The sequence below is a fragment of the Schistocerca piceifrons genome, chromosome 11 (genome assembly GCF_021461385.2).
Source record: "Schistocerca piceifrons isolate TAMUIC-IGC-003096 chromosome 11, iqSchPice1.1, whole genome shotgun sequence".
NCBI lineage: Eukaryota > Metazoa > Arthropoda > Insecta > Orthoptera > Acrididae > Schistocerca > Schistocerca piceifrons.
Window position 1 is genome coordinate 73,799,891 of NC_060148.1, and position 17,302 is coordinate 73,817,192.

Consider the following 17,302-nt stretch of genomic DNA (forward strand, 5'->3'; position numbering starts at 1 on the left):
ACAGTTCTGCTAAAGAGACTGCTTACAATACGCTTGTCCACCTGGAGCATTGTTGCACGGTGTGGTGCGACTGACGGAGGACATCGAGAAAGTTCAGAGAAGGACAGTTCGTTCTGTGTTACCTCGAAATAGGAAAGAGGGTGTCACTGACATGATACGTGAACAGGGGTGGCAGTCATTCAAACAAAGGCGTTTTACGTTGCGGCAAGATCGTCCAGTCAGATTTCAATCACCATCTTCCTCCTCCGATTGCGAAAATATTCTGGTGGCACCCACCTACATAGAAATACGTGATCATCATGATAAAATAAGAAAAATCCAGGTCGTACGGAAATATTTAAGTGTTCGTTTTCACCACGTGCCTTTCGAGAGCGTAACAGTAGAGAAATAGCTTGAAGGTGGTTCGATTAACCCCCTGCTAGGCACTTAATTGTGAATTGTAGAATAAATATGCTGGTGTAGAAGTAGATTTTAGACTTTACAGTACCTGTGTCGACTTTACGGAAGTCATTGCAGACTACATTTCTGTTAGACATGGCTGTGACCAGGGAGGACACATCTGCGTGAACTATTAGATGTCTAGATGTTCTAGTTGAGTATTTCGGTCACTACTTGCGGTAAAAAAAGAAAAAAAGTCCTCCGTCTCGCAACCAGGAGAGTCAGAGGCGAAGTATAAGCTAGAGTTCCTGTCGCTCGTTCCAAACTTTTGAAGCTCTCTAACTTCCCTAGTCTGGAAGAGTTAGTGTGGGAGGGAGTGAGGTGCTAAACTACTGAGGGTCGATGGAATGCCTTTCAAATTCCCTAAGGCTAGAGATTCTGCGACAGTGAATATCACAATAGGCAGTACTGTTGAAGAGCAAGGGACCTGTAAAAAAAGGCAGCCACAGAAGCTAGATATACAAACATAGGTGCAAGGAACTCAACAGCAAAGAAACTTAATGTAACATAAGAAATATTTCAAATGAGCGAAGAAAGAAGACAGTACAAAACTCTTCAGGAAAGGACAGGAATACGGCAATAGAAGCTTTTTGGAATGCAATACATGGGAAGCGCAAAGAAGCCAAGACGAAATTACTGGGATAAATGTGCAAAGAAATCGGAAACGATACAATCGTCGGAAAGACCGGTTTAGCACACAGAAAAGGCAAAACAACCGGTTCTCGAGTAAACTGGCGTGGATCATTGTTGATCTTCATCAAACCCCGAAAGTCGTCCTTAACGTGGAGAGTCACTATTGTCGAAAAGATCCTCCTTGACGCGAGGTAACCATTTTCTTGCCGTGGTCTGTCCAGTATCATTATCCCCAGACAGCTCAAATGTTTCTGGCTGCGTACACTGCTGTCGCCCCTCCATTGGTCTCAGAGGAATATGTTGGGTATATTCCGATTTCTCCACTTGGCTATCTATTTTGTAGCGTCCACAGCTCCACTCACTGTCTCCAAATGACAAAGTGACAGTGTGTAAGCTCAAATATCAACAGTGAACTGCAAATGAAAACTGTAAATCAAGAAATAAACCCATATCAACCGGAATACAAACATTCAAAACCAAATCATTGCGAACTTATGCACCAAGCTAGTAACTTCTGGCCTTGTAGAGAGAGTGTTGAAAACAGCAGCGCGGAGAATGGTCCATTGAGATTCCATTCTTACGAATTTATCGACACATGATCCTGCAGCAGGATTTCATCCAAGCCGTTTTGTAAGTTTATTCACCTCAACCGTTGCCTGCCCAGATAGCCATACCCACTTTCGGGATGGAGATGAGGGGTGGAGGGGGGGGGGGGCGGGTCACGTTGGCCCCGGAGTCGAATCCTCCTGGAGGATTAACGATGGGGGTCGGCATTCTGGCCAGTCTGGATATGGTTTTTAGGCGGTTTTCCACATATGACTGGGTAAATTCTGGGCTGGTACCTGTGGTCTAGGGGTAGCATCTTTGATTCATGATCAAAACGTCTTCGGTCCTGGGTTCGATGCCTGCCACTGCCTAAATTTTGATAAATAATCAGCATTGGCTGCCGAAGACTTCCAGCATAAGAAGTCAGCCTCATTCTGCCAACAGCCTTGTCAAAGAGGGCGGAGGAGCGGATAGAGGCTCAGGGCACTCTCTTGTCCTAGGGGTGGGAAATTGCCCCTAAATGCGGAAGAATCAGCAATCATCAACGACATGAGGATGCAGAAGGCAATGGAAACCACTGCATTAAAGACACGTAACGTGTATCCACAGGACATGTGGCCTGTAATTGAAGAAGTGTCATGATGATCTCTCCATTGGCAAAAGACTCCGGAATAGTCCCCCATTCGGATCTCTGGGAGGGGACTGCCAAGGGGGAGGTTACCGTGAGCAAAAGATTGAATAATCAACGAAAGGATAACGTTCTACGAGTCGGGACGTGGAATGTCAGAAGCTTGAACGTGGTAGGGAAACTAGAAAATCTGAAAAGGGAAATGCAAAGGCTCAATCTAGATATAGTAGGCGTCAGTGAAGTGAAGTGGAAGGAAGACAAGGATTTCTGGTCAGATGAGTATCGGGTAATATCAACAGCAGCAGTAAATAGTGTAACAGGTGTAGGATTCGTTATGAATAGGAAGGTAGGGAAGAGGGTGTGTTACTGTGAACAGTTCAGTGACCGGGTTGTTCTAATCAGAATCGACAGCAGACCAACACCGACAACGATAGTTCAGTTATACATGCCGACATCGCAAGCTGAAGATGAACAGATAGGGAAAGTGTATGAGGATATTGAAAGGGTAATGCAGTTTGTAAAGGGGGACAAAAATCTAATAGTCATGGGCGACTGGAATGCAGCTGTAGGGGAAGGAGTAGAAGAAAAGGTTACAGGAGAATATGGGCTTGGGACAAGGAACGAAAGAGGAGAAAGACTAATTGAGTTCTGTAACAAGTTTCAGCTAGTAATAGCGAATACCCTGTTCAAGAATCACAAGAGGAGGAGGTATACTTGGAAAAGGCTGGGAGATACGGGAAGATTTCAATTAGTTTACATCATGGTCAGACAGAGATTCCGAAATCAGATACTGGATTGTAAGGCATACCCAGGAGCAGATAAAGATTCAGATCACAATATAGTAGTGATGAAGAGTAGGCTGAAGTTCAAGACATTAGTCAGGAAGAATCAATACGCAAAGAAGTGGGATACGGAAGTACTAAGGAATGACGAGATACGTTTGAAGTTCTCTAACGCTATAGATACAGCAATAAGGAATAGCGCAGTAGGCAGTACAGTTGAAGAGGAATGGAAATCTCTAAAAATGGCCATCACAAAAGTTGGGAAGGAAAACATAGGTACAAAGAAGGTAGCTGCGAAGAAACCATGGGTAACAGAAGAAATACTTCAGTTGATTGATGAAAGGAGGAAGTACAAACATGTTCCGGGAAAATCAGAAATACAGAAATACAAGTCGCTGAGGAATGAAATAAATAGAAAGTGCAGGGAAGCTAAAACGAAATGGTTGCAGGAAAAATGTGAAGACATCGAAAAAGATATGATTGTCGGAACGAACAGACTCAGCATACAGGAAAGTCAAAACAACCTTTGGTGACATTAAAAGCAACGGTGGTAACATTAAAAGTGCAACGGGAATTCCACTGTTAAATGCAGAGGAGAGAGCAGATAGGTGGAATGAATACATTCAAAGCCTCTATGAGGGTGAAGATTTGTCTGATGTGATAGAAGAAGAAACAGGAGTCGATTTAGAAGAGATAGGGGATCCAGTATTAGAATCGGAATTTAAAAGAGCTTTGGAGGACTTACGGTCAAATAAGGCAGAAGGGATAGATAACATTCCATCAGAATTTCTAAAATGATTGGGGGAAGTGGCAACAAAACGACTATTCACGTTGGTGTGTAGAATATATGAGTCTGGCGATATACCATCTGACTTTCGGAAAAGCATCATCCACACAATTCCGCAGACGGCAAGAGCTGATAAGTGCGAGAATTATCGCACAATCAGCTTAACAGCTCATGCATCGAAGCTGCTTACAAGAATAATATACAGAAGAATGGAAAAGAAAATTGAGAATGCGCTTAGGTGACGATCAGTTTGGCTTTAGGAAAAGTAAAGGGACGAGAAAGGCAATTCTGACGTTACGGCTAACAATGGAAGCAAGGTTAACGAAAAATCAAGACACTTTCATAGGATTTGTCGACCTGGAAAAAGCGTTCGACAATATAAAATGGTGCAAGCTGTTCGAGATTCTGAAAAAAGTAGGGCTAAGCTATAGGGAGAGACGGGTCATATACAATATGTACAACAACCAAGAGGGAATAATAAGAGTGGACGATCAAGAACGAAGTGCTCGTATTAATAAGGGTGTAAGACAAGGCTGTAGCCTTTTGCCCCTACTCTTCCATCTGTACATCGAGGAAGCAATGATGGAAATAAAAGAAAGGTTCAGGAGTGGAATTAAAATACAAGGTGAAAGGATATCAATGAAACGATTCGCTGATGACATTGCTATCCTGAGTGAAAGTGAAGAAGAATTAAATGATCTGCTGAACGGAATGAACAGTCTAATGGGTACACAGTATGGTTTGAGAGTAAATCGGAGAAAGACGAAGGTAATGAGAAGTAGTAGAAATGAGAAAAGCGAGAAACTTAACATCAGGATTGATGGTCACGAAGTCAATGAAGTTAAAGAATTCTGCTACCTAGGCAGTAAAATAACCAATGAGGACGGAGCAAGGAGGACATCAAAAGCAGACTCACTATGGCAAAAAAGGCATTTCTGGCCAAGAGAAGTCTACTAATATCAAATACCGGCCTTAATTTGAGGAAGAAATTTCTGAGGATGTATGTCTGGAGTACAGCATTGTATGGTAGTGAAACATGGACTGTGGGAAAACCGGAACAGAAGAGAATCGAAGCATTTGAGATGTGGTGCTATAGACGAATGTTGAAAATTTGGTGGACTGATAAGGTAAGGAATGGGGAGGTTCTATGCAGAATCGGAGAGGAAAGGAATATGTGGAAAACACTGATAAGGAGAAGGGACAGGATGATAGGACATCTGCTAAGACATGAGGGAATGACTTCCATGGTACTAGACGGAGCTGTATTGGGCAAAAACTGTAGAGGAAGACCGAGATTGGAATACGTCAAGCAAATAATTGAGGACGTAGGTTGCAAGTGCTACTCTGAGATGAAGAGATTAGCACAGGAAAGGAATTCGTGGCGGGCCGCATCAAACCAGTCAGTAGACTGATGACAAAAAAAAAAAAAAAACCTGAACCGAACATCAGTTACATGCTATGCAGGGAACATTCGTTTACTTTCTCACGTTGATAACACCTCGTGCCGGCAGCTGGGTACTCTGATGCCCTTTTGGCTGGTAACTAGGTGGCGACAGCACAGGCACCCGGCTACCTGTCAGATCAACCACGCCGCTTCCGACAAATAGCCGTACCGACCCCGCGTAGATGCGGAACAATGGCAACACTAAAGTCTAGAAAAATGTACATTCAGTTCAACCATCCCACCTCATTTTCAGCTTATCTGCAATAAAACAACAGTTCGCTCCCTGGTATCATGTTGTAAGGAAAGTGGCCGAGAATAACCTTGTTGTGGTGAGGGAATACTGATGTGGACACCATGTGCCATGTCGGTCCCACGACATCAGTGAGAATCGGTTTTCCAGCTGGAGAATACTCCCTGCCTTCCGTACTACGTTACCCACCTGATCATTACCCTGTGTTCCTCAGTTCTCTAGGGGTGACATACTGGATCTGCTTTTTGAATCACGTTGTAAGTAACAGTAGTGTAAAATGTTTACTCGGGTACTTCGTGGTAATACTGAAATGAGCAGGTAGAATAACGTTCATTCAGAATCCGTCCCTACACGTTATCAGAACACCGTATGTGAGTTGAGAATACCACATTCCTAACTTACGGAATCATTCAGCCGGGCCATGCTTATCTTTCAAAGGTTCTGTAGAGTCACATAAAACCATCTTCTGATATTATTTTGAGAGGGAAGTGGTGAAAAATAACATACGGGATTACTGAGTAGCATGATTGAATCTCGTTTATATTTCGTTCATACAATATTTTCAGGTCATGATCTTCTAGCTGGACAAATGCCCTTTCCCTACTTACGCAGTTATTCAGCTCGGCCATTCCTTATCTTCCGCAGGTTCCCTATAGTGACATGCAAGGCCACCTTTTGGTATCATGTCGCAAAGAAAATGGCCTGAGATGATCCCTGGGTGTGTTGTGGGAATACTGAAGCAGCTGTCACGAGTACTTCCCACTCAAATTCCGTTCCCAAAACATTAGTATGAATTGGTCACCCAGCTGTCTTTAGGCATTCAGATGTGAGGAGTAGTGTTCTAGAATAATTTTTGGCCTTCTTGATAAAATATTAAAGTGAGCAGGATGGACGAGGCTTTACACTCCGTTGACACGAAATCATCAGTTCATTATATTCGAACTGGACAAATCCCTGTTCCTTACTTATGGTATCATCCAGCTTCCCTGCAGTTTGATCCATGACCACCCTCTGACATGTTGTAAGGAATGTCTCCTAGAAACAGCTCTGCCTACGCTGAGGAGAAACTGAAGTGGACTGCATTAATAATGTAAATTCAGCTTGTTCTCCCAGAACGTCTTCCAGCTGGCCCTTTCTCCTTAGTTTTGGGCAAGCTGCGGAAATTTTGAAGGGAGTACCAGGGTACTGCTCATTGAGATTCTGTTCCTGCATCGTCATCGAGACACGACGTTCCACTGGGACAACGCTGAGCTACTTGCTGGCGTCCAAACGAGTCCCACCCTCCCTCTTTCTCCTGAGACTTCTTCTCAATGTCGTACGATCATAAATGAACGAAACTAACATCTGGCACACAGGACGTGAATTACGAATGCGGAATAATTAGAAATTGTCGATATACGTGTATTCTTTCGTACAGTTATTAAGTGCAGTGGCGAGAGCAGTTAGTCTCATGTGACTCTGAGCGAGATGTGTTGGCGGCAAACCTGACGTGTTGCCTGCTGGCAATAACGACACTGACGCACACAGCGTCAGTTGTGCTCGCCGACTGACCGTTGTCCTGCTCGCTGTCGCAAGTTTCATCTGTAGGCCGGAGTAACCATCTGGAAAAACCAGAGATGCAATGACGACATACAGCAGAAACAGTTACCACGCTGAGAGGAAAAAATGTGTAGGAAACTTAATTCACGCACGAAAGAAGTGGCTAACAAAACACTCGTTAGGCGGAAAATTTCCGTGAACTGTTTTAAGTCTATAAGCAGTATGTAGTAACAAGAAACATCATATAAACTACTACACCGCAACAAGGAAATCGGCTGCAATATTTTTGCCAGTCTGTGCGCAGGACGTACAATGACGTGACTTTGCGAGATGGGATGCAGCGCCTATCAGCTGTAACAAGAAACGTATTTCACGAGTCCCGCTGAAGGAACGCTTGCATTCTGTTCTACTAGCGTAAAGCGAACGCGATACATATGTGCCTGTATATTTAAATCACGCAATAAGAAATAGTCCCCCGCAAAGTCGTGTCTACCTAAAATTATCGGCAGAACTAATGAGAGCTAATTGGCATACTTCAGTGTCTCGGAAGCAACGAAAGCGGTCCAGGAGAAAAGTGTCTTTTGTTTCATTTCTGAGAGATGAGAGTGATTTTAGTTTTTCCACGTGGATACTAACCACTGTATCTACGTCCTGCCCGCAACAACTAACACACTCACCAAGTGCGATGCCGTAGCTAAGCCTTTCCTTGACCTCAGCGTACCTTAAATTTCCCTTACGGAGCAGTGTAAACCCAAAGCAGACAGACTGCACAACCAGTCTACTAAAATCGCGACGGGACGTTAAACACTAATCTCCTCCTCCTCTACTAAAATCGATCACACTAACTTAGCGGACCAAAATCCAAATGGCTCTGAGCACTATGGGACTCAACTGCTGAGGTCATTAGTCCCCTAGAACTTAGAACTAGTTAAACCTAACTAACCTAAGGACATCACAAACATCCATGCCCGAGGCAGGATTCGAACCTGCGACCGTAGCGGTCTTGCGGTTCCAGACTGCAGCGCCTTTAACCGCACGGCCACTCCGGCCGGCGGACCAAAATCCGATAAAACTCTAAATCAATAACTGATCGAAGATATTTGCGATCCCGACTAGATACACAATCAGTTGTCTTTCCCTGGGTGACTGTTATATGCTATGTCTAGCTAGAACTTTCACAGAGCAACTCTGGCGCAGGGTTCTTGTGTACAACTGAACTTCTAACACACAGTAACCATAGGGAAACCAATATTTGACAAACTCAGGATTCCTCTGCTACTTCCAATTACCTGTTTATTCTCCCGCTGACTCCGTTGCGTCGGACAGTGGCCAGCTGGCTGGTACGGCACCTCTGGCGCGGAGAGCTGTCGGCTTCGGATGCCGGCGCGTGGAGACTCTTTGCCGCCAACTTGCCCCAACTCTCAAGCGCGGACGTATGCTCCATTTTCTACAACAATTTGAGACACAAAGACTCTAGTTACAGAACATTATTACATTTACAACCATTCTTCAAGTACTGACAACTTTACAGCCTCTAAGAGGCTAAAATATCGTGACGGCACTGGAAAAAATCCCATAGCAAATTGTCATACTAGCACACGAAATAAAAATCTAATTTTATAAACATCCGTGTTTCTGTACCGAATGAAAATTGGACACATGTTATATGAAATATTTTGTTCGAATTATTTTATACACTCAATAATAAACAATGTTCTATGGAGAATATTTAGGAGTAGTGGTATTACAAACTTGTCAACGGCCATGCCGCTGTCGTAGGGGCGGTCCCCACATCATAAATGGTATGCGCTGTCGGCCTTGGCTGGCACTCGGGTGCCTAAATATTCGGGTCTGCCAAGTGCTATCGGCAAGTGAGTAGCACCTGTCGACGGTGAGACAAAGTCGAGCAGCCACTTGGCTAAGGAGTAGCGGCTCTGGTCTCGTAAATCGACAACGGCCTGGGGAGCGGTGAGCTGACCACGTGACTCACGTTAGATGCATGCAGTGACGCCTGTGGGCCGAGGATGACATGGCGGTCGGACGGTGCTGTTAAAGCTTCAAGAACTGTTAGACCGAAACTCAGTTTAGTTTATGTGTTCAGACTTGCAGAACACATTTACAAATTTTAGGAAGAGCTAAGACTGGAAATAAACAGGTAAAGTAATATTTTAAATTTTTTGTGCTGGATGGAAGTTTACTAACAGACCTATCCATATATGCGAGATTATAAAAGGGTCATAGTAAATCTGTGCTGTATTGAAAAACAGGAGTTCTCAAATAGTTAAGATAACCATTAACGCTACATACACATTATATTACAATGCATCTTGTTTATTCTGCTAATGACTTAGCATGACTGCAAAATTATAGGCAATATACTGTGTTTGTTCTGTATTACACCAGACAATCTATTGTGGCCTACATTCTGGAGGAAGGTATTTTTATTGGCGCGGTCGTAACGAAAGCAGCATTACGCTCTCTGGCTGCCCCACGGCGTGCTGGAAGTTCTCTGGACTCCAGCTGTGACGGTGAGTGCCCATAGTGCACGACGTCCTCGGAACCTCTGAGTGTCATCCGTCTTACCGTATGTAGAGGTTGTTCACACATCTGTATACACTTTATGTAAAGCACTCAACCACAGAAGTCTGTCCTTGCACGTGAGCAACGCTATACTGCATATTTCTGAAAATTTACAAAAACGGGCAAGTACGTTTGGTTCGGAAAAATAATAAGAAAGCAATTGCCTAGCTATCTGGTTCTAATTTTTGTACATATTCTTTGTATAGTGTGGCCTAAGTAGAACTAATAGCGGTTTCTAAGGGTATCTTTGTGGTGAGTTATTCTTATTTTGGCGGGATATAGTCGAATAGCCTTAGATATACTACGGTCTTCCACGCTACGGGTTTCTTTTATTGCACTGGCAGCATAATATTAAGCAGATACTACGATCACAAACGCAATCTGGCAAACTGAAATGGAATAAGGTACATAATTATTGAGGTTTGATTTCATTCAGTATCATGACGTGCTCATGTATTTTTGGGTAGTTCTCAATGATAAGACATTCGCTGCATTGTTGCCAGTTTTTTTTACCTAAATCCATCGGTGCTACGTTCTCTTTAGTAGCCTACATGTCCGTCTGCAGGAACATCCTGTATCCTTCACACGCCACACCGCACCAATCTCTCTCATCACTGACACTGCTCAGACAGGGAGCAGCTCGTAGAAGGTGTTGTCCTGCCCACTTTTGTTGGAAGTTGTTTTACCGAAACCAGGTTCTCCTCCCTCGATGTGAAGTCCATTAATTTTTTCACTCTTTACGCTTCTGTGTAGGTCGATGTTAATTTTCCTCCATCGTAAGTTGTTTACTCAGATCTGCTGTCAGCGATGTTTGTGGTATATGGCGTCACAGCACTGTCCCTGGACGGGTACCACGTTAACTGTTACCACTGTTACAGGATGTCGTAAATAGCGTTACTCCACAACGAACATGACATCTCACACCTGTTCAAATGGCTCTGAGCACTATGGGACTTAACTGCTGAGGTCATCAGTCCCCTAGAACCTAGAACTACTTAAACCTAACTAACCTAAGGACATCACACACATCCATGCCCCAGGCAGGATTCGAACCTGCGATCGTAGCAGTCGCGCGGTTCCACACTGTAGCGCCTAGAACCGCTCGGCCACTGCGGCCGGCTCACACCTGTATTACATAAACATGCAACAGTTTTAACCAACTGTGTACCGTAAAACAGCTGAATGTTGTACCTCCTTACGCAATGCTAGCATTTACAGCTTCGCTCCCTTGAACAACACCGTGTTGAACCAGAAAATATGCTGTGTGGTCAGTTTTGAGTAGAGGTAAAAAATGGATAGAGGAAGTAGTTCAGTATAAAGTTCGGAAAACAAAATGCAAGCCGCACAATAAATAGAACAGGATCACAATTGCAGTGCATGGAAAGAAAACTTAATTGCAACAGCACCCCAAAGCTTTTATTTTTTTTATAATATGGTTTGCAACAGCACGGAAAAATTAATAACTCGCTAAAACAGTTTGTTCGCAAACATTAAATTGTGCAAACAGCCCACATCTGCCCATTCGCCGTCTCAAGCGGTGCGCCTACTGAACCGGCAACCGGCCACACAGATGTGTTGTGCGGCGTGCATCCCGCAGGGGACAGCTCGGCTCTGCAGACAGCAGACGAGGGACGGTCGGGTTGCGCCAGGTCAGCAGGCGGCGGGCCGGGCTCCGCCAGTGCTCGCTGGCCCCGCACGCCTTCCCTCCTCCGGGCGGCACGTGACCCCAAGCAGCGCCTGCTGTATCCTTGTTAATGAGCGGTATTTAGGCCATTGCCCAGGCTAAGCTCGACCAGTTAACTCCGAGTGAGCTTCCTGGGCCAGGCGCCGGCCGCGAATGCATTCCCACAATCGGGATCTCACTCTGGAGCCACTGCTACGTCGACGCCGCCCGCGTCGTCCTTCTCCTCCAGGAGCTGCCAGCTGTGGAGCTGCACCGTCGTGCCCTCCACACCGGAGAGACATGTTGGTAGTATTCGTGTTTGTTTTTCATCGGTAACATACCAGACAAACTTTTGTGGGGCCCTTCGAGACATTACTTACACTCACCCATTCAGAACTTTAACTTTTGCACATCGCTTCCGGGCTTTGATTGTGGCTTTATTTGTGTAGGGACATTGCATTCTCGAACCTTCAGTTTACTGTGATATCGTCAGGCCTTCTGTCTACAGGTACTACTATTGTTCTTTCAGTATTGAAGAAGTGACTTGTTTCCAATGATTTCATTCCACACTGACTCCTGTTTGACAAACTTGTTTATTTGTGTTATAATAAAATTCGTATTAACTTTTTACTTTGGTATTTTGCCTGTGCCACCTTTCGCCTGACATATGAGTTACCACACACAGCAGGAGTCTGATGACATTCTGAATAGACAAATGGAGAATGGTGGCCATAGATTCCTGCACAGGTGTACTCATGTACCATAGATACTTTGCTGTTATTGGTGGCAGATGACTGACGTCTGTTAGGAGGGAGTTGGAGAATGAACAGTAAGGTTAGGCAAACGAAACTTGTGATTCCTCGATACTCCACAGAGATCGACATGGTATCGAGTGCTTTCCCAACAGCCATGTGGCATTTGACTGCAAGTGTAAAGATAATATGGAAGAAACCCTGAGCCGCCCGGGGTAGCCGAGCGGTTCTAGGCGCTACTGTCTGGAACCGCGGGACCGCTACGGTTGCAGTTTCGAGTCCTGTCTCGGGCTTGGATGGGTGAAATGTCCTTAGGTTTGTTAGGTTGAAATAATTCTAAGTTCTAGGGGACTGATGATATTAGAAGTTAAGTCCCATAGTGCTCAGAGCCATTTGAACCATTTGAAGGAAAACTCTGAACTATGTAAATTACATGAATACAACGACAAGATAACGCTCCGCTTTAAATTTGGATGATTACGTGAAACGCAGAAGAAAGCAGCATCAAATACTATAGCTGTACTAACTCCGGTTGGATTTGAACAAATATGCAATACGAGTTGTGATAGGATATGTACGAAAATGCAATTATTTATGGGGATTTTAAAGTACAGCTAAGACGAAAATGTTGTTCTCGTTATCGATAGAAGGCTGTATTACCCCTAGGATAAAATACCAGTGTGTAAGACGATTGTTTCCAAACTGACTACACAGTTACGTCGCCACACTTGTACTGATATTTGAAGGCGGTTTAATAATAATAATAATAATGCACTATATTCACGTGTAATGATTCACCACACCCTTTTAACTCTTTCAGAATATAGTTTTTGATATTTGAAGTTTTCAAAAATATTTGCTTTGATAAGCTGCACTTTCTTTCAGATTCCGTATCTCGAACTCGTCTTGCCTTCCCAGTTCAATGTATTCTGCACTTACGTAACATATGGTTTCATCCTATTGACACAATGTGTTCTAACTTAGCATTACTGTTATGATTAATGAACTTAGTAATAGCAAGTACTCTCTTTTCTTCTTCTTCTTAACTTCCTTCCATAGTGTGTTACAGCCTTTTCGGATTGTCAGTTAAACGTTTCCACTACAGATGTGTGTTGCGCTAGTATTAATCTTAACCGTATGAAAGAGGAAATTTTATTAAATCAATGAACGCGCGGTTGGACAATGGAATCTGGGGTCGCTCCCGGAGTGTTGCTGGTTCAAAAATGTTCAAATGTGTGTCTTATGGGAGTTAACTTCTAAGGTCATCAGTCCCTAAGCTTACACATTACTTAACCTAAATTATACTAAGGACAAACACACACACCCACACCCATGCCTGGGGAGGACTCGAACCTCCGCCGGGACCAGCCGCACAGTGCATGACTGCAGCGCCACAGACCGCTCGGCTAATCCCGCGCGGCTGTGTTGCTAGTAGGCCAGGCAATGCAAACATGGCACTCGCAAGCGCAGTGCTGCGATGGCGGTTTGCGCTCTCGATTTGCTTTGTGTGAAGTAACAGCGAGGCCGGAAACCGCAGCATTGCTTGAACTTATTGCGATATGGGGCGAGGTACTACGCCAGAGCCAAGTGGCGATTTGTAGATGGCTGACGTGTGGGAATTTATCCTTGCCATGGTTTCTGTCTCTCTGACACTATGTCAGAAGCGAGGGGAAAAGCGATTTAAATAGTCCTTGGGAGGGAGTGTGCTAGGCCAGTCGAGCGTTGGGATGGACCTGTACTGGCTTATAGGGGCCAGTTTGGCAGCGATTTCGTAAATATTCTGTGTATATCTGTACTTTATTTCTATGTACTTGTTCGGGCTGTATTCCACCTCTGGGGACACAACACCGGTGCAGGTTGGAACGGCAGCCGGGTACTTGGAGATTGCACGGTCTGCCTAAAGGAGTGCAGTAACAGCGGTCTGCAGCGGGTCCAGGACGGGCCACGTTCGCTTCCTACCTGGCGTACCGCGATCCGGGCGAGGCATACGCTGCTTGAGGCGCCGCAGCACTGGAGCAGCGCCGGAGTCGGCGGCGGGTGTTGCCATCCGGCAAGTACCACTGGTGGCAAGTTGCGGCACAGCGTCCAGGAGGGCGCGGATTCGAGTCCGGTCCTATCCTGGGAGCAGCAGCGGGTGAGGGCCACGGGTGACCAGGACAACCACGTTCGTCCCATGGTCGGACAGAGCAGGCCAGACTGGGAGGTGGGCAGCGAGGACCGGGGACTCTAGCAGCCTCCGGAATAGCGGGCAGCGCAACGTCCGGTGGGCGGCGACCGGAAAGAGCGCGGCCGACTTACAGCGGCGGGCGGCCTTGCTGACACCAGCAGCGGCGCCGGCATAGCAGGAGTTGCTGAGCCGGCTGGACTCGCGGCACAGCGCGCGGGCGGCCGCCGACACTGCGCTGCACTCTTAGAAGCACTGTAAATTATGAGAGTGAAGTAATGCCACCAAATACCGCTGCATCACTGTGCACTGACCCTTGACAGTATTGAACTTGCTCGGCCTCCTGACGAAAGACGGCGCGGTGGGTCCCGGCTTCAGCTCGCCCATCTGGAGTTCCGGGTTCGACCACCATCGACGACATCACAACAATATATATATACTTTAAGACTTGGGCTGATGATGGGAGTCAGGTGTCTTTGCTATTGCGTTGTCACATACACGCATATCAATTAGTTTTGTGTTGACTTTTTCAGTTTTCTCATTGACGAGTAGTTCACATTTCTGTATTCTAGCATTCACGACCTCACCATTTCTAGCCACTGCCTCAATGAAACCTTCTAGTTCCATTTATGTAGCTCTGATTGCCTCGATTTTCTGTTTTGCACCCTCCAAAACCAGCGTACAACACACGCATATTTGTCTGTGGTCTACAGAATACTGTTACAGTTGCGTTTTGATACACTGCCTTTTATGCAGATTCTCATGAAGTTTCGTCCATATCGGCCCTCATTGAATTTTCCGTTTTTATCTATAGCCAGAAAGCCATACTGCGAGTTACCCCATCAGTCTCCAGATGTGGTAATGAATTAAACCGTATGACATTTCGGTACCTACAGGTGCTTGGTAAATACAGTTTGAATTCAGATTGTTCTGTTTGAAAGCGATAATAAGTTTTGCATTATCCTAGACCACCTGCGTCTGTGTCCTTGAGTATGCTTGGCTGAAATAGGATGTATTGACTTGTATACGGTTGCCAGAGCAGAAATATCCTTGGATATCGTCCTGATTAACTTCTGCAATGTCGTCAAATCTGAATGCCTGTTTGGTTTCACTTTTCCAGGTGGTGTAATATCACGTCTTTTGCTGAATGTCTGGTATGTTACTCCTTCGATGCTATACAAAATTTCCTGCAATAGCTGATATTTCGGTTTTCGATTAAATATATACATGCTCGAAGCAGACATCCTCAGGATGTGTTAACAGCAGTAGATTAGCTTTCCCACATCTGAAGACCCGATAATTAAAGTATGTATGTTATTGGGAAGGAAAGAGTCGTTTTGTGTTGTCCTTACGGTTTCCAGCACCACCTCTGGAGTACCAGTCGCTTAATAGAAGACCCTTGTCTTAAGGTTGTTTAGTCCTCTCAGTCATGACGGTAAATATTCGCTTACATTACAATGCAGTGCGTTTTACAGTGCAATAATATAACAAATGTATGGCCCCTAAACTTTTTAAGCTGTTACATATAACTGGATATATAAACATGTGTAAATGAGATCGTAGTTCTCTGCCCACATTTGGTAAAGTTGAATCACATTCTAGACCTCCGTCGACGCACAGCATACGTCGTAGAGTTGAGCTATGGTTTCTTCAGAAAGGCAGACAGTTTGGCGAGATGACTCTGGCAGATTGCTCCACAATGTCTCACAGAACTTGAGAATGTGTGACTGTCACCTTAGTTGTCACTTCAACTTATTCTGTACTCCATATCTTGTATACATTAAACTCTAAAAAGCCTCGTCCTGTGGAGATGTGCGCAACCTGTCGTTCTGTGGTTTGACTACTTCAGGGAACTGTCCGAAAGGGACTACATGGTCATTCAGTGTCACCGACAGAGAGTGATCATAACTCAGGAACAAGGCTGAAATGTGCATGGCCACATCGCATAGTCGACGCCATTCATCCGTGTGTGATGGTTGGTTCAAATGGCTTTGAGCACTATGGGACTTAACGTCTGAGGTCCTCAGTCCCCTAGAACTTAGAACTACTTAAACCTAGCTAACCTAAGGACATCACACACATCCATGCCCGAGGCAGGATTCGAACCTGCAACCGTAGGGGTTGTGCGGTTCCAGGCTGTAGCGCCTTTAACCGCTCGGCCACTCCGGCCGGCTCATCCGTGTGTGGTATTACTTTGATGTTACCAGAGAGTCAGTTTTCAAACACTGTCACTGGGCAGAACTCCCAGTGCGATCTCATACCGACACTGACGTGCTTACAGCTATTGGTCTTAGGACAGGAGGTTTGATTTTACAACGTTATATCCACGTCAGGTGGTTGCAAGCACTTACTATTAGCAGAGCTTGCTTTTTGTTTCGTCTGCGATCCCACTGTCAAAACTTACACCGCCATGAAGCAGGGACGACTGATGACCTCAGAAGTTAAGTCGTATAGTGCTCAGAGCCATTTGAACCATTTTTTTGAAGCAGGGAGTGTTGATATGCGTCTTGATGTCCTCACACTCTGACATTTCTCCCACAAGTAGGTGAATTGTTTACTGATCGCTGTAAATATATACAGCATTCGCAACCTTTACTCTCATTAATATTATCTTCAGAACTAAATTAACAGTTACCTATGTCTGTGGACCAGTGGTTGAAACATTGAGGATGGTATTCCTGGCAGCATGCTGAAGTCTCGTCTGTACCGATGGCGTCATGAACGTCACGCTGTGTGACTGATACGTGCCTCAGAGCCAGGGGCGGGCAGCCGTATGCGCCACTTGTAATCTCCCTCCATCCTAATTCCGTCTATTGCCCACATTAGTCTTTTATGAAGATTTGAGAGCAGTGAAAGTTACATTAAGCTTTCTAGTTCACTTAGCTTTTCATGTAGAGTTGGCTCCAGTTCCTCTTGTCTAGGGGTCTCATTCTTGAAGCTGAAAATGTCACATTTGTAGGTCCTCATAGATGCATTGATCTAAATAAATTAAATGACTCTTGTTGCAGAATTTTTATTTTTACGTAATATAGTTTCTTTAATTTTAGTATATCATACAGTCTTCTTTTGATTTTTCAGGTTAACAAACCTAAAATT

General features: G+C 44.8%; 1 protein-coding gene across 1 annotated transcript in view; it reads right to left on the reverse strand.

The window, feature by feature from the left end:
• Nucleotides 1–9,587, reverse strand: part of LOC124719710 (ankyrin repeat domain-containing protein 65-like) — a 45,221-nt gene extending 35,634 nt beyond the window's left edge. Inside the window, exons 1-2 of the mRNA XM_047244915.1 lie at nt 9,522–9,587; nt 8,337–8,494 (exon numbers count right to left, since the gene is read on the reverse strand). Coding sequence (XP_047100871.1) covers nt 8,337–8,494; nt 9,522–9,587 — 224 coding nt within the window. The remainder of the gene's footprint in view (nt 1–8,336; nt 8,495–9,521) is intronic.
• Between the last annotated feature and the right edge of the window lie 7,715 nt (nt 9,588–17,302).